The sequence below is a fragment of the Rhinolophus sinicus genome, chromosome 17, assembly GCF_057876585.1.
Source record: "Rhinolophus sinicus isolate RSI-liver-muscle chromosome 17, RSI-T2T, whole genome shotgun sequence".
Classification (NCBI taxonomy): Eukaryota; Metazoa; Chordata; class Mammalia; order Chiroptera; family Rhinolophidae; genus Rhinolophus; species Rhinolophus sinicus.
The window spans coordinates 169067341-169089168 of record NC_142517.1 but is presented as its reverse complement, the minus strand read 5'-3'; the positions used below and the strand labels follow the sequence as shown (position 1 = coordinate 169089168).

The 21828-nt window shown below is 34.6% G+C and overlaps 1 protein-coding gene across 7 annotated transcripts in view; it reads left to right on the top strand.

Moving 5' to 3' along the window:
* The window catches only part of PDE1A (phosphodiesterase 1A), a 403166-nt gene that overhangs the window by 329174 nt on the left and 52164 nt on the right, over positions 1 to 21828 (top strand). For all 7 annotated transcript variants that reach the window (XM_074338956.2, XM_074338931.2, XM_074338941.2 and 4 more), the window contains 5 exons: positions 2822 to 3004; positions 8075 to 8141; positions 11103 to 11219; positions 12083 to 12223; positions 19938 to 20038. In XM_074338956.2, the coding sequence (XP_074195057.2) occupies positions 2822 to 3004; positions 8075 to 8141; positions 11103 to 11219; positions 12083 to 12223; positions 19938 to 20038 (609 nt within the window). The remainder of the gene's footprint in view (positions 1 to 2821; positions 3005 to 8074; positions 8142 to 11102; positions 11220 to 12082; positions 12224 to 19937; positions 20039 to 21828) is intronic.

The window sequence follows — 21828 nt, the reverse complement described above, 5'->3', positions numbered from 1 at the left end:
TTATGTAAGTATTCAGATATTTTTATATCTCAGATAAATGTATAGGAAAATTGTTTATGATAATTTTCTGTCTAACAAAAGCCCGAGATTACTATTCTAGATATAGAGTGTGCCAAAAAAATGTATACACTTTCAAGAAAGAAAAAAACTATTAAAATTGTAGTACTCAGTATACACACACACACACACACACACACACACACACATAATCTCCTTAGCCATTATATTATATATATTAACCTAAAGACCTAAAGGCAATGAAAAGAGAAAGAGAGCGAGAGAGATTTTAAAGAGTTGGCTCATGTGATTGTGGGGGATAGCAAGGTGGAATCTTCATGGCAGGTTGACACTGGCTGGAAATTCTGGCAGGAGTAAACATTGCAATCTTGATTCTGAAGGCAGCCTGGAGGCAGAATTTCTTCCTCTAGGAGGGACCTCCATTTTATCTTTTAGGCCTTCAATTAATTGGATGAGGCCCACTCACAATATGGAGGGTAATCTGTTTTACTCAAAGCCCACTGATTTAAATGTTAGTCACATCTCAAATACACCTTCACAGCAACTAGACTGCCCTTTGACCGAGTACGTGGGCACTATAACTGAGCCATGTTAGCATATAAAATTAGCCATTGCAGAGGTATTTGTTCCTTTTTCAAGATTTGCTTTTTAAATTATACAATAGTATATTCCATGCTTTTCTCTTTACATAGTTGTCCTTTACTCCTATATCTATTAATTAATCTGCATCACTCTTTCTTCCTGAGATTATATCTCCTTCTCAGTAAATGACATCATGCCTCCTGGTTTAGGATGGCCAGACTCCTGAGTATCACATCTCTATGTGTACTCTCGTTTCCGTATGCTGATTTTCTCATGTTGGGTTATCTGTCTTGAGCCATTTACGAGTTTAGGACATATAGCCATAAAGTCATCACCATCAGTGGAGCAACTGGTGACCATGACTATGTGTCTGTCATTCTACTTAGAGGAGTTGATAAAAACAAGACAGCAGTTAGAATTCTTGGAGCATGGTGACATTGCAGTATTACACTACAATGGTTCACATTCCACCAATCTTGCTCTGTGGTTGTGTTTGATCACGACATGAGAAATCACAAAAAGGCATAATTGATAATAATAGAAATGGCATAAGCCCTGAAATTTTCAGACCATATGGTGTAGTGTCTTGCTGTAATTGCCTGAAGAATCTAATTTAAAATGAACAAAAAGAGAAAAAAAAATTGCTTTAAATTTCAATGTCAGTGTACTAAAGATAAATCAAAAACATCCAAATGTAAGACCCAACAGAAAGTTAAAAATGATATAGTGTAAGTATTAATCAACATTAACTTCCAACTGTGTAAGTCTTTTTTATCTTCATATGTATACATGTCGTTTTGTAACTGCAGCACTTAAGCTATGTGTATTTTTTCATAAAGTATGTCATAAATGTGTTCATGATTATTTAATACCATGAGAGATAAATATTGGCAAATGATGGTCCTCTGAGAGTTTATAGAAAAATAACAGCGTATAGAAGAGGTGATATCTTTTGAGCCTCTTTTTTATAGTATTGGGTGCTTTGGGTGGGCTTCCTTCTTTTTTATGCCCTTTCCTTGGTCCCTGCCCTTTCAAAACGGTATGGTGACTTGTTCTGGAGGCTTTAGCACATGCTGTCATCTCTGGCTACCTTCCTTCCAGTGGCTTATAATCTTTAGGCCTCATTCTGCAAAGAGATTTACCAAAGTGAGTGGAAGCCAAACTCAAATTTAAAGTGTGCCCCAAATAGCTCTCAGTTATTAAATTGGTATATTGATAAGGAAATAACCGAGTCAGAGGACAGGCAGAGCTGGCCTGTGTTCTTTCTTCCTGGAGCTCCAATTGTTCTATCAAGCTGATTTTGTATTTTGTGGGTAGCCTTTCACACTATCTTGCCAGTTTAGCCCTTTAGGAAATTGTGGGTCACTGGAGCTGACCAGCCTAATAAGCACCTATTATTGCTCGTTATGTATCTGGCTGGAGTGACACAGGAAAGTGGCAGTGCAGTGGTTTCAGTTCTTGGTCACTTTTTCACTCACTCTGTTGATTTTCTCAGCCAGAAGTTCTAAACTGATCTCCACCCTCAGGACAGCATTTGTCCCTAACTGGAGGTGTTTCTCTTTCACTTACACTGGTTCATTCTCCTAAAATGAGTTTTCAGATTAATCCATATGTTTTTATCTTTATTTTTTTTTTACACTTAACCCGTGATGTTGATATCAGAATGAATATTTTTTAGAGTACTTATTATTTTCCTAAAATTTAGAGATAACAGTCAAATGAAATAGCACATGTGAATGAGTTTTGTAAACTCCAAGGCCTTGTTCAAATAGCATGTAATATCTGTACAATATATACATAGATTATTAAATAAGACAACTTTGATGGCTTCAATCCCCCTTTTGTCTTTCCATTCCAGTTGCTTCCTTGAATAGCAGGCATCTGTTTGTGAACTCTTGTCACTTATCTTACTTTTTTATTCATTATTAGAATAGTATATTCATGATATTAACAATTGATCTCACCAGACTGGTAATGTTGTACTTAAATGTTTGTGAATCTGCAAATGCTCAAAGCCAATTAGTCCTTACCTTCAGATGATCAATTTGAGAAATTCAGAGGTTTCTAAATGTTAACCCAATCATTTTTCTTGTTTTCGATAGTCATATTGAGGGATGATCAAAGAGTGATTTTCTATATTTTAAATCCTATTGCAATGCCCATTTTGTTATTAGTTTTCTTCATTTTTTTCCCAAAGTTTAATTGGTATAAATTTTTGTAGAAGACTGCTGGACACCGATGATGAGCTCAGTGACATTCAGTCGGATTCAGTCCCATTGGAAGTCCGGGACTGGTTGGCTTCTACCTTTACACGGAAAATGGGGATGATGAAAAAGAAATCTGAGGAAAAACCAAAATTTCGGAGCATTGTGCATGCTGTTCAAGCTGGAATTTTTGTGGAGAGGTAAGTGGAATTGCTGGTATCTCAAGACGTAAAATTTGTAAGACAGAACATATACTTACTATCTCAAAGTTGTACGAATTCTATATTTTACTTGTTGAGGAAAAGTACAATCATAAGAATGAACAGATTTAGGACTTTATGATGAACTTACCGATTTCTTGTCCTGGAAGTAAGAGCTATTATTAAATTATTTTAAATTGACCTAAAGACCAAAAGCAAAGGCTTTGGATTTTCGAATGATCATTTAGCTCAAATGAAATTTTGTGAATAACTGTCTAAAAATAATTATAACACATTCAAGTATCACACAACTAATTTTACCTGACTAAAATGTAACATCTCGTAAAATGAATTCTCCACTACATCTCAAAATCAAGCAGCCCTTTCTCTGTGGTACAGAGAAGAGGCCCTTCTTTTCCCATTATGAGAGGAAGGGTCTCTCATGTCCATTTTTGAAGCATTTTTTTAACAGTTCTGTCACTGGAGCAAGGGATATGTGATGGCCCCTAGGACCACTGAATCAAATCACCAGTTTATAATGTGAAATACGTGTTACTATGACTCAATTTTAGTCCTTAAGAACAGGGCTTATTTTTCTATCTACAAAACAAGATGTTCTAGAACTAAAACTACAAAAAGACTTGAAACAAAAATGTTACATTTGATAATGTTGAAAACTAGGTATTAGAAATCCCTCAGATTGAAAAAAAAGATATTATATTAAATTATATATGAAAAGATTATTTTAACATGTTTGAAGCTAATAAAATTGAGGAACAGAATTTTTTCAATATACTTAAAATTAAATTTAACGGAGCCCACATCATTTTTTATCTTCTGACATCTCTAGTCATTATCTCTAATGTACACTATAAATTTTAATTTTCCTCTGCTAAAGGAAGAATGGGTAGCACACTTGGGTTCCTAAAAATGCAAATGAGAATGCATTGCAAGAAGTATTATAGATGTATTATAACCACCGCACATAAAGCTTCTAGGATCTTGGTTTGTGCCTGTATTACCCAAAATTACAACCACTCAATGATTACTCAAATTATGTTGAGCATTTCTTAATCATATCTAATGGGCTTTGATAAAAGTATCCTTGTAACAAGCAATTTGATTAGTTTGGTGAGGTGACCCCCGCCCCCGACCCCTCAGTACATAAACTGGTCCCAACTCTGCCAGATGGAACTAGAAATCTGAAACAGGGAGGCAGGACTGGAGAGAATTTCTATAACCATATTCCTATTTCAAAAAATAACTTATGCAAGTGTTTGATACTTGTTGATTTTTCATAACATCAAATTGAAAGTATCTAAATAGTAGTGAAGTATGTTTGATTTACTGAAGGAATGTAAATTTTTTTTCTTATTTAAGAAAATATGGCAGAACTTGGCAAACTGAAAAGAAATGAAAATATGGAAGTAAACCAACTAAATTTCCATTTCCACTCAGTAGAAGATTAAGAAGAATTCTGTTAAATATATTGACTTGCTAAATTTTCATTTTTTTCCATGTGCTACCCAAAATATTTTATTTAATTGCCTAAAGAAATAGCAAAATGTACTTTAGGTAATTAAATTAGTAAGCAGTCTTGGAGAAATCAATGTGCTACAAACACATGTAAATGAAATCTTTTCTATTTTCCTTGAATCCCCATTAGTAAGTGGATAACAATAGTGGACAATGTTTATCTTGAGTTTTCAAAAATAATCATCTTCAATCTTGAAAGTAAGAAAGTCTCCCTGAGTCTTCTCTCAAGCATCCCCCACAAGATTCGCTACCTCAGCCAGCCCTGGCAATTCGCTTATTAGCCAAATGCGTCTTGTCTCTACTCACTCTCTCATTTCCACTCCTGCAACTCCAATCTAAACCTTTGTTATCTGCCGTCAGAAGTATGACAGTCGCTTTCCAGCCTGGCTACCCTCTTCCTCACTTGCCCTCTCCAAACAAGTCATTCTACAGTACTGTTTTAAAATATAAATTAGTTCTTGTCACCGTTAAGCTTAAAATCATTTGATGGTTTCCTTTCCACTTGGTATTAAAGGCAGTTTCTGTATCACGGTTTTGCAGGATTAGGCCCCCTTTTAACTCTAGACTCATCTAATGCTACCTTCATCCGTGACTGAACGTCTACACCAGTCTCATTTCAATTTCATGAACATCCCTAACTCTTTCCTAACTTGGGGCCCTTATTCCTGCTAAGGATTTCCATCAGAAATGATTTTCTCAACTCTTTACCCTGCCTGGCTTTTTTGTCTTTCCAGAAGCCTTCCCAGATCACTCTATACTGTTCATCACTTTCTCTACCCCAACCAGTGGTTTACCTTATAATACTTACCACTGTTTGTAATTGTATATTGTTTCTTATTCATTGTCCCTCTTCACTGCTGACTAAGCCCTATGAAAGTACCAACTATATTTGTGCGGTTCTACAATAAATAGTCTGTTGCCTAGTGTGTTGTCTGGCATAAGGTAGTTTTTATTTTTTTTTTTCCTTAAAGTTTTGAATTATATTCTGTATCTACTGTAAAAACTTCCAGAAATAATCCACAATATGTCCAGATGGACTTTTACCATCTGTAAAAGTCCAGGAAATTCATTATTCTTTTCTAGCAGTTTGTAATATATCAACTATTAGGTTGATGCAAAAGTAATTGCAGTTTTTACAATTTTTTTTTAACCTTTTAAACCTCAATTACTTTTGAACCAACCTAATCTTTACTCACGTGTGAGGCAATTGTATTAATTTTCTCTTACACTCATTCTGATTCCAGGATGAGTCATCCTAATTTTCTATTTCTAATTTTTCTATTTCTAATTTTTCTAATTTTCTATTTCTATAATTCAATTCTCAATTATAAGATTAGAAAATGATACTCGGAAAATTTCTCTCTTTGGAAGGGGAATCCTCTTCTTTGTCTTTCTTTACATTGTATATAATGAGAGCATATACTGACATTCATTCCTTAACCTATTCCAAGTCTAAGAAACTCAGTAGCATCAGAGTTCCCACCGAGCCCAGGGAGTACTGAAAAATGTAAGAATCGATGCAATGGTTTTGGCTATAGAGGAATGAGAATAGTAATATGAATAATAATAATAATAATAATAATGACTTCCTTGTATTGAGTACTTATTATGCTAGGCATTTGTATCATGTACTTTTCATAAAAAGCTTATAATTATGTTCATTTTATATAGATGAATGACATTAAATAGCTTTCCAAAGTTCACAGACAGCTAGTGAGTGGCTAACCTGCTATTCAAAGCACATGTTCTCTTTGTTACATCATACTGCCTTTCTGTGACATGAAATCAAACTGGTTTAATGTTACTTAATTTTTAAACTTTCTTATTCCTGATTAATTTTTCTATTGACCTTTTCTTTCTTGTCTAACACCCTTCCATTTCCCCTGTATCTCCATTTTTTTAGTCATAATGACTAGAAAAATGGATAGAAAAGACTGTGTTCTCAAAAAAACACACAAAAAAATAATGAATGTAATTATTGATAGTAATTATCTGCTGGGTTTTTTATAGTGTTGTCAGTAGTTTCCTTGCCCTGCAAGATTAGAATAATCATTCCTATCTCAATGGAGTAATTAGTATAAGTCTTTATTTATAAATTGTTCTGAAATTTTTCAATAGAGGAAAATGATGATTTTTTTTATGATAACTAATCAGCCACATCTAAACATTACTTAGTCATTTAAAATAAACATAAAATAGAAACATGGACATAAAGTAACAATGTCTCTCTAATAAAATGGATAGATGCTTTATCTAGAAAGCCTCGGCTAGAGATATACATAAACAATATTTTAATTCTGAGATTTCAAGAAGTCAAGATTAAAAAGGAAAACATGATGAATTACTTGGCTTTTATTATCTTAAAAAAATGATAGCTTTTACATAGAAATTGAGTAATATGTCTTATGGATTTTTAATATAATGTACATTAAATCAAAATGTTAATATCTTTCATAGCAGTTTTATAAAAGATGTGGAATATTTTCCAAATAGCTATTTCTTATATTGATCCCCAACATAAATTAATGATATAATCATTAAATTATGGTTGTGTCCTGACACTTTGGAGGGGGAGAAGTTATAGTAATAGAGTCTGGAAATACAGTTTGCTTGTAGACTAATATACATTAATAATCAGTTGAATTCTTTGTTTCCAGGGCCTTGTGGAGGAAACAAGCATAGAACAGAAGCTTATTTCTACATATTAGAGTATCACACTGATTCTATTCTCATATCAACCTATGGGGAAATTTCTTATGTTTTTTTTTATGCGCATCCTGGTTGCCCATAGGAAGACGGAAAACATCCAACAAATTACTGATTAATAAAAATATTTAGTTATTATACAAATAGAAATAACTTTGTTCTTTCTGTATAATCTTTCTTAAATGATATTAAATGACAATTTGGACAAAGTTAATTTTTTTGTCAATATTACCTTCCCCAGTATTATTAACTTAAAAAAAGAAAGCTGTGCAAATTCTCATGATACTACTTATTCCCCTCAATTATTTCCATTTTATAAAAAAAATCAATAAGATAAATATTTTATTCAACTTCCAGACCGAAAATTTTGGCACTTAAATGGACACAAAACAAGAATGTTCTGCTGTCATTGATAGGGTGACATGCTAGAAGGTGATGTTGCACATACAAAGGACATCCCTTTTATTAGGTTGGTGCAAAAGTAATTGCAGTTTTTGCAATTATTTTTAACCTTTGAGGCCGCAATTACTTTTGTACCAATCTAATAATAAGATGAAGTTAGGGGAAAGAGCTCTTTACAGAGAAACTGAAATCACATCAAATTTACAGAGTGGTTAAGAGTAAACAAAATAGTATTAACATCTGTCACATTGTAGGTGCTTAATAAATGGTGACCATACTTATTATTTCCACAAAGGAAGACTGTAACTAATGATAAAAGGTGAATAAGTCAAAGTAATCTTTTCCATTATATTTAAGAAATAGTTGAAAACTTTGAGTGATTTATATACATATATATAAATATATATGCTTATTTTTCTTTTTTAGGATGTACAGAAAGTCCTATCACATGGTTGGTTTGGCATATCCAGAGGCTGTCATAATAACATTAAAGGTGAAACAATTTCAATTATTTTAGTTTCTCAAGTAGTCATTTTTAAAAAACCTTCTTAAAATGTCTGGGAGAAAATGAGAATAGGTCTTTGGTGCAGCGTACATATTTGTATGTAAAAAATATTTTAGCCATTTTACAACATATCATGTGTTCCAAATCGTGAGTCATTGTAGACTTAGATGAGGATTGATTTACACTGACAAACTGTATCAATGCACATGCATGTGTGCACTCACACGTGTGATTTTTTTCTTCTTTATGCTTTCTATACATAGATCTTATATTCAATTTTAAGACAGCACCAAGACTTTTCAGAATGTACATGTTTTGTGTATATTATGGAAAATTTGAATGCATTATAAAAAGATGTTTCAGTCAAATATTGTTAAGGGACAAAACTAATATGGAAGAAAACTGTTTAGAATTTTATAATAGGTTTGAGAAAATATAAAAAGTAAGATAAAATTAAGAAAGTAAACAAACAAACAAAAAAATCTATGTCTCTTGTATCTGCTTTTCTGAAACTTGCCTCAGTCTGAGGTCCAATTGCAGTATTAAAGTACTAAATGTGTGAGAAATAACTAGAAGTCGAAACTCTAAAGTGGTGAAAGTTTTTGGCTCACTTGTCTCTATTTTGTGTGTGTGTGTGTGTATGTGTGTGTGTGTGTGTGTACTCTTCCTAGCTTTTATTTCTACAGCAGCATTTTTGTAGGCTTATCATTCAACATTCCTTATGTTCTTCTATCACTTAATTTGAGTGAGGGAAATTCAACTTTGTCTTCTCTAACAGTTTCATGGTGGTTTTCCTGTATTGACCAAGAATTTGAAGGATACTGGAAACAGAATATCCTGTTACTAACAAATTTATATTGCTTTCTTTTGTCCTTCAATTTACTTTTAAGCGTCTCCTTTGCATTTGTTTCTTTCTCTGATGCACATTAGATTTTAATCTTATTAATTTGAAAAGGTCGTTTGTTTTTCTTGGATGCTTTTTTATATTTATGTTTCTAAAACTATGATAATGAAAAGTATATAACTGAAATGTCACATTATAGGATATTAATTACTCCTCAGCTCTTGGTAGATTTTGATTTTCTCATTATTTCCTCAACTGTGACCAAGACTACTATTTTTATTTATTTGTTTGTTTTAACAATCTTTGCTTAGAAACCAATTAACAAAATATTTAAACATGAGAGAATGTAAACATTTTTCTAAACTGTAGGTATAGAGAAAAACATATGAACTAACATGTTGAGGGAGGAACTATCACTAAATAAAGAATATTTTTAGTTAAATAATTCTTATTTCCTGAGATGCCCCTTTCTCATCTTTGTTCTCAATCTGACAACACAAAAGCCAACCATCTGCATTAGTTTCCAAATGTAATCATCATTGTTGATAAAAATCCCCAAGAAATGGAGAACTAACCTTTCACCCAGTGGGAAATGCCTCTTGGGAAGTGTAAATAGCAGCCCTGTGACAGTCTGAACTAATTCTTCTGTGTTAGCTTTGGAATTTGATAAAAGATTTGTTGGCCTCCTTTGAGCTTTACTGATATTAAAATGCCTTCTAACAGAACTTTTAGAGATTTTACATTGACAAACAGATAAAGCAAGTGTTTAGAGATCAAATTAGGGCCAAATTAGGGAAAAATTATTTATGGCATGAATTTAGCAAAGATTCACAAGCAATTCAAAAAAATTTTTATTGGTGTTTCCAAGTGATTAAAAAGACCATTTAAATATATTATTACTATTTTTCAAAAGAAATATTCTTAAAAGAGACAGTTTGAATGCTTTAATATTAGATTTTCAGTTTAGTTTTAGTATGCTACAGCACAGACAGTTGGCCTCCTCTGTAAAAATGTGTTCAGTGAATGAAGTTCTAACCAGTGCTTGCTCAAATTCAAAATTAATGCATAGCTTTAAGGTTGTCCACTTACTGTTCAATACTAAACCTGCTGTGTGTTTGCAATCGGACCTTTTGTGCTAATAATTTCTCATAATCATTAGCACTGATTCTGCTGTATTTAAATTTTTTAATTTCAGTGATTTTATTTAGCAGTGTAGCTCAAACTTTACATGAAAACCTCCCTAATGTATAGGACTGATATCACTTGCTACAAACTCCTCCGCAAGTTTTTGCCCTGGAATTACCTTAAGCAAAATCTTGCTACCGTAGCTAGAGTGGTTTGATATACCTGCTTAGTGCCCTCTTTCCCATAGTTAAGGGGCAGTTTCCTAGAGGACCTCTTTCCCTACAGGGCTGACCACTTCACTTAGGAATTGCCTGAAACGCCAAAATTACTATTTGACTCCTCCTCAATCAAAAGACCCTTTTCCTTTATTTTACCATCTGTCCCTGGAGGAAAGTATAAATGAATCAATCAGCCAAGGTTAGAGTGAGTAGTAAGGTAGTATATACTCTCTCTAGTGTATTTGCGTCTTGAAAGATATAAAATAGCAAAGATTTAAACCACATCACTAACTCCTACAGTGGGTGGAATTTCAAGCAATGTAGCAGGTGGGTGGGTGGGACAAGAGAAATTGGGGCTGTGTTCCCTTTATCTCTCAATTGACATCACCCACACAACCTAGAATTCCACTTTAAAATAAGGCCCACTCTGGAAAAATTATTTATGGCATGAATTTGGAGAGAGATTTAGGATAAGGGTAGTATTAAAATGTTGTCAGGTTTATTACATCAAGTTGAATAACCTTGGGATTAAGGGGAAGATATTAGCACTACACTAAGCATCTTGGCCTCAGTTGTGTGCACCCATAGATACTAAGTGGCCCTGTCATATCAGACACTGGTCAAAATATAGTCTGATGTGCTGAATTAAAATCTGACCTGTTGAATGTAGCATGCCTGATATTTCCAAGAATTTTTCATGGAAAGAAACAGAACTGTATGAGTTTGCCACCTAAAGTATTTACTTTTTTTTCTTTTCTACAGGATGTTGATAAATGGTCTTTTGATGTATTTGCCTTAAATGAAGCAAGTGGAGAACATAGTTTGAAGTTTATGATTTATGAACTGTTTACCAGATACGATCTTATCAACCGTTTCAAGGTCAGAAATATGGAACAAAAGTGAAATGCTCTTAAAATTAGTTATCTGAATAACAATGAAAATACAGAACATTGAGTCATTAATCAGTGCATTTTATAATGTTTCTAGTTGACAGGTCCCAGAACTAGGGGTATGAATTCAGCGCATGATAGAGCCATCATCCCCGACTCACTGACATAGCTGTATATCCACTTGGATATCATGAGGCCATTATAACTTCATATCAATGAGATCCAACATTCCCTTGAATTACTCACAGAACAGTCTTGTAGAGATTGAAAGCTATGTTTTCTAGAAATATGATCTTCTGTGTTCCTAAAACACAGAATAAACCTTTTATGACAGCTTTTCTTAAACTAAAATGAAATAGCTTCTAATTAATTTAATTTAGAGCTCTCTAAGCAACAGATTTGATCCAGATTTCTAAGTACTCTGCAGCCTGTACCTTTCATCATTATCTGTGGAATCATGACATACTTAGAGGTGGAAGGTACTGGAAGGTCATTTATTTCAATCCCTTGTATTACAGATAGGAAAACTAGACTTCACCAATTCCAATTGGGAAATTTTAGCCTTTTAAGCACTAGACTTCTGATTTGATTCTGGAAGATATAAACATTTAAAGATGGCAATATGAGTAAGACTGTTATTTCATCTACCTAAACATTTGGGACTTACAGCCCTTCTCAGGATTGAAAGCTAACAGGTTAATGACGTGTTTTTTCAGAACAGTCCACATTACCTTTAAGAAACTCTGCCTACATCTGACTCAAGGATGTGTCCCATCCCCAAAGTTGTTGTATTCCTGTTGACTTAGAGCTACTCTTTGCGTAAAATATAATCATAATTATTACTTTCCACAGATTCCTGTTTCTTGCCTAATTGCCTTTGCAGAAGCTTTAGAAGTTGGTTACAGCAAGTACAAAAATCCTTATCACAATCTGATTCATGCAGCTGATGTCACTCAAACTGTGCATTACATAATGCTTCATACAGGTATCATGGTAAGAAAATCTTTGTAACCAAAGTTTGTTAGTTTTGAACATTAAATTCGATTCCCCTAAGTTCTCCTTGTTATCTTTAATGTCCATAGAAGGGTTATAAGTAATAATCATTTGGATTTTTAGGGTTAATGAGTTATTCATACTATACGTTTTTCAAAAAGTATTCTAACTCATTAAAAAAAAATACCCAGAGGCAAATGAAAATATACTGTAGTTTTCCAAAATTTGGACTATAGGACATTTTTGTTGGTAAATTTCTTTTCCCATCGCAATCAACCAGGAAAAGAAAAGGGACCTAGAGAAAAAGTCTTTGCAATGAACGTTATACAGCTGCTCTTCCTCATACCATGTTCTTCCTAGCCGACCTCAGCAGCCTTTTCTCTTTTACTTCTATTGCTCCTCACAATTGAATCCTATTAGGGATTTGGGAAATTATTCATGTGAATTTTTCCAAATTCTCCTTCCGCTTCTTTGCATCTGAATGAATCGAAATAAATGATCCAGTAATGCAAATCTTGAGTCAACAAAGAGTAGATGATAGGAACTATGAGATCGCCGGGAATTTCTGTAATGTCTCAGAGTTTAAGCTGACTCCTAGAAGGTGACAAGAGAGGAGCAGCTCTTCTGAAGGTTCCAAACTGAGGTGGGTTCAGTCGGGTGTAGGCCATGTGAGATCTCCAAATCTTAGTACCGTTTTGATTCCTCACGCATCAACCCAGGCTGAAGCAGTGTCATAAGGTACATGTAACAATGTTCCGCCAAACGCCGTAATATGCATCCTACCTGCTTAGAATTCAAAAGTCACACCCTTTGTATTGGCAACTGTCAGTAGCACTCAGATCTAGTGCTCTTTGGGGACCAGAGATCCTCGATCTCATCTTTCTACACCAGGGACTGTGTTCCTACCCAGGTCCCAGGCAAAGCCCGTAGAGCCACTGTACGTTGTCCTAAAGATCTTGAAAACGTATAACAGGTATATAACTTTCCAATTTGATTGTATGCAGACATTTTTCATTATTTCATTTTCCCCCAAGAAACTGTAGTGTGCTGTTTACTGCACATATCCATTTGCTGTGATTCATCTGATAGTTTCTCATAATAGAAGAAATTACCTATTCTTCTCCATCTTTTTTTGCCTCCAAAATGCTGCAGATCCATCAATGCCTTAGGCTCAGTTCCCACTCCTGCCCCATGTTCCTATTATCTGTTGCTCCATAACAAACTCCTCTAAGGCTTCGTGGCTTAAAACAATAATTTATTAATGTATGGGTCTGTGGTTAAGAAGGTCCCAACTAGGCAGGTCTCACTGGGGGGTCCCTCCGGTGATTTTGGTCAGCTAGCAATGATGGCTGAGGACCTCCATCATGGGTCACTCACATAACTGGCAGTCAGTAATGGCGAGTAGGTGGGAGCTCAGCTGGCCTTGTAATCAGGGATTTTCTTGGAATCTCATCTCCAATCAATAGAAATACGCGTTTTATGACAGGATTACAAATTAATATAACCTGCTTTGGAATTAACTCCAATTTGGAGGGAGGCAGAAATCTCAAAAACCTTCATTGATGCAGTGGCATGAGTCGCCTGTAACCTTCTAGAAGGCTGAACTCTATCTTTTGTTAACCTCATACCTTGTGTCTTCCTATTTTAAGGTATATATATATATATATATATATATATATATATATATATATATATATATATATATATATATATATATATGCATTACTGACCTAAGGTGTAAATGTGTTCATTGGGCCAGATCAACTGTAGTCATGTCTGGGCTTGGTCCTTGGTTAAGTTTACTTACCATTCATTTCAGGAAGGAGTCTGATTGGACTTTTAAAGGGAGAAAGTAGAGGTTACCAATAATGAGTAGAAACTCAAACATTCTGAGATATAACTTTAAAATAGCACGAGCTTTTAAAAATAATATTTATAACCTTCGTTATCACCTGTTTCTCTTTCTAGCATGTGTACATGTGTGCGCACGCGCGCACACACACACACACACACACACAAATTCTTTTAAAGTGCTTTTGGTTTAAAAGGCTTTATTGTCACAGCTGTTTCTTGAATTCTTTGCTTTCACTTGGATTGATATGCATGGCAATTAGTGTGAAAAACAAAGTGCCTCCTGACAGCTGCAAATGCTGTTATACTTGCAAAAGTTGCTTTAACGTTTCCTGGTCAGAGCTGCTTGCTGTTCTTTTCTAAGGCCTTGGTCTTGAATCTGACAGCGAGGTGGGTTACATTTCAAATATTTGGCATTTCCTTTTTCTTTTTTCTTTTCTTTTCTTTTTTTGAATTCCGTGGCTTTGAAAAAGTTAACTAAAAAGTGAAACTGAACTGATTAAATTTCCTTAGAACAAGATGGAATGGAAAAGTAATGCCTACTTCAGTATAATAAAATATCTGCTTAAATTATGAAGTACAGTGTGAAGATATATACCATTTCAGGTGTGAATGTGGGGGGATTACCAGGATTTTAAAAATATGTTTCTACTTACGTACTCCCCCGCCCCCGACAAGTGTAAAGGGAGACAAATAGAAGTCTCCTGTTTGAACTTCAGAACTTGTGTTCTGAAGGTGACATTGGAGAGATGAAGGATTAGAGGGTAAAGAGAGAAATTCAAATCCAGAATGTGACTTTATCCTCAGACTTGCAAAGGAAAGCTTGTTCCAGGTTATAACAAGCCATTCCAACTTCTCTGGAAGACTGGGGAAATCTGGCCCAGCCTGACATGACTTCTCGAAAGTTGGAGTTGTTACTGAAGATTACACAGTCACTTTTTAACAGGACAAGGACTTACTAATTGTAACTATACCTTCACTGTACTTTAGCAAGTTTGGTTTGAAAACTTGTTTCTGATTTTACTCATCCATGAGCAAAAAAGTACCAGTGCGCTCTTTAATTATCTCTTAGTTTGGCCATTACCAAAAAACAGACTGTTAGTGTTGTCTGGGATCAGGAAAATGCATTTAAACTAAAGGGAGTAATGAGATGTTATGACAGATGGTGAAAGGAAAGGCACAACGAATTTATACGTTTATTGGTTCTTTTGTCAAACTAAGGTGCACGGCCAGGTTAACAGTTTTTGGAAAGTTAGTTTTAAAAGTTTTCTTTTAGATGAAAAAAGTGGTGGTAGGTGAGTATTAATTTTCATACATATGAATGCGTTGGTCTTTAAAATAAAATAAAAATTATAGTAGAAATACTCATTTAGCTGAAACCTCTCAGGTTTGATATAGAGAAGACTGGGTTACTTACTTTTAGTGTTTAGTTGATGTCCTGCTGTTTCAGGATGGTCTTATCTGTGTGACATTTATGGAGCACTCCAAGTAGCAGCCCATCACCTGCACAATATTTAGAGGACCGTTGCCTGAAATAGATTGCGATGAAGCCATTGTCCTTTTTGTTAATGTCACATGGGACACCTTCAGGCCTGGGAGTAGGCAGTGCAGAGGAAAGCAGATCCTAGTACACTCTCTGTCTCCCTCTCTCCTTTGTCACTTAATTAATTTGTAGCTCTGTGCCACAGTGACAGTGGTGTGAGTAGCTCAGTCCATTTGCTGAAGAGCAAATGCTTCACAGAGTGTTGCCAAGCCACCTCCAAATGTCTCTTGGCAAGGGAACACTTGCATTTGAGGGCTCCTGGCATTGTGTTTTCTCTGATACTAAGAGTAGGAGAAAGAGAGATGACCTGACATCTATTCGCTTTGGAACTTGTAGTCCACTTACTAACTCCCAAAATAGCCTTCAATATATGGGAATGACTCAGTTTTTCTCCAATCTACAGAAAATTTGATACTGTGTCATTATGCTACAAATTATGTGGAAATTCTGTTCTGTTTGGAAGAATGGAAAGAGTGTAGACTTTCAGGGCAGTCAGACATAGGTTTGAAACACTGCTCCATTGCTCTCTACTTTGGTCCCCTTGTCACTGAAATGTGGTTAATAATACAGATCACCTTGTAATACGATGGTGAAGAGTCAACGATATCATATATGAAAGCACCTAAACTAGTTCCTGAAACATAATAGTTGTTGGCATATACGCTAATATCAGTAAAAAGTATTAACTTATTTTACTAAAGATATTAACTTATATGTGATATGTATTGTTATTATTATTATTTACTCATTTTCTATACCAGATAAGTTATAGCAAACTACCTCAGCCTATTCAAAGGGATAGAGGGGAAAAATAAGTGTGCAGGCTATAATTTAGGCTAAAAAAGTTGTTAATTATGCTCTTTGTGACGCACCGGGGACTAATAGGTCACTGTGATTTTCTGAGCTGAAATTCTCCAAGCCCTATACACAAACACACACACTTTCTCTATCACATGAACACACACACAATAAATAACTCAGATATAAAAATTACATCATCTTGCTTATATCAAAGCTCTATTAGCTTCTACCCATCAATATATCCAGTTAAATTATCTAGCAATTATGCTTCTGAAACCTTAGAATAATGTATTCAGCATATCACCTCCCTTGACTACTGAATGCTATTGCAATCCAGAGAAGAAATATTGTGATCTGTGGAAGGAACAGAAACTTTGGAATCAGACAGATTTGGCTTTGAATTCCTGCTCTGACACTTGAGAGTTATGTGACCTTTGGCAGGTTGATTTCCTTCTTTAGCATTCATCTTTGTTATCTGCCAAATAAGGGTAAAAAATATTGACTTATGTCCTAGTACGTAGGACAGTTATAAAGATTAAATGCCACCATCTAATTAAAATGTTCAGTTGTTGTTATCTCCTTCTTCCCTGCCATTATCATTGTGCAGTCAGTACTCTCCCTACTGACATACTTTGAGGGCTGCACATTCTAGAGTAAGTCCACCGGAGGATGTCTCTAGGCAAAATGCAACCTGCAGTTTAAATGAAACAGTGTCTGCATTGTTCAGGACGCATCGTCTTAACTCTTTATTTCTGCTCATCAGGAATCCGAAGCACCTCAGTTAGGTACTGACCACCATTGTAGTTGAGAAGAGTGATATGATTCAGCCTTGTTCTCCCTGGCTTGAATCATTTACAAAATCCATGAATTTAAGCATCTGTGTTCTGACATAGAAGTCTCATTTGACCCCAGAATAAAATGAATTGGCAACTAAGGAGCTGACATCAGCCCCACATTCTATTTTCACTAAACAAAATAGATTTTTTTTTTTTTTTAAATAAGTGTTCAGGTTCAATGTGTTTCTCTTTTCCCAAATGATTTTATAATGTAAACTTTGTCATTAAGACCACGGTGTGGTTATAAATAAGAGGATTCACGGAGGAAGTACTATTTATGGGAAGTGGAGATTGATGGGACTAAACACTGGAAACACATGTATAATCCATTTTGACAGCTAGAAAGATAATAATTTTAAATATTTATGAGATAATCTATACATTTAAATCCATTTCTGACTTCCTAGTTAACTCTTTTTTTTTTTTTTTTACAATTTCAGTGTCATATTCTACATTATCGTAGTAGATAGTGAATGTTGCTTATTTAAAAAAAATCATAGTTCAATCTGTAAATCTTAAATATAACCAATAGGAAATACTTAAAAAAATAGGTGATTTTTTTTTTCTAGGAACAATTTTCTTTACTAAAACAATGGGTTTCTAGGAGTACAAACACTGGTGTAACTTAAATTGCTCTTCATTTCATGATACTTAATTCCAGTCTCACTGGAGACATTGGAGGCTCAGTCCCAATCCAGCCTCTAAAACAGGCCTTTAATAAGGTCATTTTCTTTCTTTTAATGACTCAGAATTAAATGCACCTATAAACACAGAATAGCTAGTTATATCAACTCCCTTTGGTTCTGAAAATCATTGCTGCTTCGGTCATCCAACTGTGGGGTATTTATTGTTGAATTTCAATCACTAAAGATATGTTAGCTCACTTATTTTCCAGATTCAATGACTTAAACAATGTGTTTAAGGTAATAAGTTTAGTAAAATGCCACTTATTCTGTATTTTGCTATATGACGCGACTTGCAATAGGCACAGTGCATACATTTAACTGTAAACTTCTAAAAGCCAAAGGGAAATGATCACTCATTCTATTTTCATGGGAACTATGGCAGAGAGGGAAAATAACTTATTTGCCTGAGGACTAACCAAGATTTAAAACCAGGATTGTCTGATTTCACAGTCTTTTCCCACTACTCCCTACTACATCCTCCTAATGCAAAACTGGTGAAATTCAATTCAACAGGCAAATATTAAGTTCCTATTCAAGGCCAAATGCCATGATAGCTTTTATGAAAGAAGCAAAGATTAATAAGAGCATGCCTTCAGCAACTGTGAGACTCAACGCTTGTCACCTCCTTCATTTTTTGACTCATGGACCTACAACAGCTCCCTCTTGCCTTTTATGCAAAATCCAAACTCATCAGCTCTAATTAAGATAGTCTATCAACTGTTTCCCATGCTCTGCACTCTGTTTTCAATCTCACTTCACTTAACTCTCCAACATGATATTACTACTGGTAATTCCATTTTCATATAGACATCTACAGTATCATTCTACATTTGCTCTTTAGAATCTCTGTTCCCAAACTTGCAGTTAGCGCCCAATCTCTTTCCATCCTGATTCCAAGATCCACTGCTGCCAAATCGACATCTGTCTGCCTCTCTACTGCATCTTTTTTCTGTGACCTTTCATCACCTATGCTTGTAGTTTATATTTTTCTGTTGCTTTGGGCAAGGTCTTTAATTGTTTCAAGTGTACAGAATAAGACCCTAAGAGCAAGCCTCATGTCATTTTGGGTCCTCCATTCCTAGCATCAGGTAACACCTTCTACCTACGGTGTTGTCCAACAGCACTTTTGGTGATAATGTTCTACATGCTGACTGCTTGCCACACATGACTGCTGAGCCATTGAAATGTGGCTACTGTGAATGTGAAAGGGAACTTCACTTTATTTATTTTTAATTAAATAATCCCATGTGCTTATGTATTTGGCAGTGCAGTAAAAGAGAAACATGGGTGGTAAAGAAACTATTGAATTACCCAAGTGCACTTATCATAGTAATGGAATCTTTGCTAAACCATCCAATTGATAACAAAAAGGTACAATGTACATAAAACAGGTGGTCTGGATCTTACATGAAAGCATTTAATCTTTCATCGTTATTAAGTTTAATTTGCACAGTTATAGGCTATATGTTTCATGAAAAACAAATGTGGTAAATTCTTGGAAACTTCTAAATCTTTAAATACACAAATTAAGTTCAGTTTCTCTCATGAGCAAAGTGAATATTTTGGAAAATTTTCAGATGGAAAATTTTCTCATAATAAGGTCTTCTACAAAAGTTAAGCTAAAAGACATTTTAATGATGTATGAGCTATATGTTAAAAATCACTAACCTATGATGGATTGCATGGGAACCCCAACTGGTAAGGCTATGAATTCAAAATCCAGTCAGGGTTCACATTTTGAAATCATAAAAAAATTACTCTTTTTCCAAAGAAAATTATAATGTTTGAATTTTGAACTTAAATGCCATGAAACAATCATTGACCTCATGAAGTATTTGTTTTATGTACAATTAACTGAGGAAAAAGAGAAAAATTTATTTAAAATCAACAAAACAATTTTCTCTGATTACTTATACTGGATGCACTGAACATTTTTGTAGAACGACAACATGACCTCGGCTTTCTAAACATGTTGGAATTTTTCTTTAATTTACTAGCACTGGCTCACTGAACTGGAAATTTTAGCAATGGTCTTTGCTGCTGCCATTCATGATTACGAGCATACAGGAACCACAAACAACTTCCATATTCAGACAAGGTAAGCTAGAAAAGTATTAACATTTCTTAGTTAACTTTGTAAGTGGGCATTTTCCCACCAAATCGTGTCGTAACGCGGGGCTTTTTTGACATTTTCTCGCCAAAATTAGACTTTCCGTAAAATATTCATATCTTTCGATCTACTTGATATTTTTCTATGAAACTTTCAGTGCTTTAGTTTAAAAAGAGGTCTCTATTTATTTACTTTGCAAAATTTTTGCCGGTTCCAACTAGAGGCGATATGACGAGTTTACTCGTTTCCCACAAACAATGTGTTAAAACTTGAAATGTGTGTTCCTGCATATGGCTTATCTTAAGAGGATTTAAAGATAATAATGATGGTGTCTAATAAGAGTAGGTTTAATAAATGTTAGCAAAATTCCTTAAGCTGCAAGCATTTAAGTTAATCAACCATTATTTATCAAGAATCTTGTATATATTTGATGGTAGATTTAGCAATTTAAAGAACATAAAAATGTGTAAGATAATTTTTCTCTACCCAGAATTTATTCTCCAAACTATCCTACAAGTCAGATATTTATTCACTGAGACAAATTTTGCAACTTATTGTTAGAAACAGTTTGGTGTCATTATGTACTTGAGAGTAATAAACGTGCACTTCTGGAGAAAAAAAATCTAAAAAATCGAAGAAATCTTACTTCTAGATTAGTTTGAAGTGTTAAATTTAACATAATTGGAAAATGAGATTTTTTTAAATGATGGTGATGATGGCAGTTATTACAATCAAAACACCAGAGTAGAGGTGTATTATTAGTCTGTGAGGGCTAGCATCATAAAATACCACAGATTGGGTGGTTTACATAACAGAAATGTTCTCACAGTTTTGGAGACTGTCTATAATCAAAGTGTCAGCAGGTTTGGTTTCTTCTGAGACCTCTCTCTTTGGCTTGCAGATGGCTGCCTTCTTGCAGTGTCCTCACATGGCCGTGTCTCTGTGTGGGAGCATCCCTCCTGCCTCTTCCTGTTATAAGGACACCAGTAGTGATAGGGCCTCGTCCTTATGACCGCATGTAACCTCAATTACCTCTTTAAAGGCCTTATTTTAAATTACAGTCATATTCTAAGGGACTGGGAGTTAGAACTTCAACATATAAATTTTCAAATACAATTCAGTCCATAATAGAAAAGTGCTCTGTAGTTTTTTGGTTGTACAGAGATCTTAGTGGCTGAGAGGCAGAATTTGGTCTAGGACCCATCAGGGTCATTGATATCCACAGGATCCTGAAATGTCTGCCTTTCACTATCAGAGCTGTTTAAGATGGAGATGTAAGTGGACAGACCGATATCTTTCTGGAACCACTATAGAACTCGCTATTCTTATTGTGGGAAAAATAAACCTAGTTATTTTTAAATTTGTTCATTCTTTTAAATTAATAAACTCTATTTCTTAGAGCAGATTTAGGTTTACAAAAAATTTGAACAGAAAGTACAGAGCTCCCATATACCCGCTCCCCCCACCCCACAATTTCTCCTAGTGTTAACATCTTGCCCTGGTGAGGTGCATTTGTTACAATCAATGAACTAATATTGATACATTATTACTAACTAAAATCCCTGGTTTACACTAGGGTTTACTCTTTGTGTTATACATTGTATGAGTTTTACAAATGTATAACACCATGTATCCACCATTATAGTATCACACACAATAATTCAACTGCCCTAAAAGTCCCCTGTGCCTCACCTTTTCATTCCTCCCTTCTTTCTTCCCCTTTACCTATGGCAACCATTGATCTTATTAATGTCACTATAGTTTTGTCTTTCCCAAAA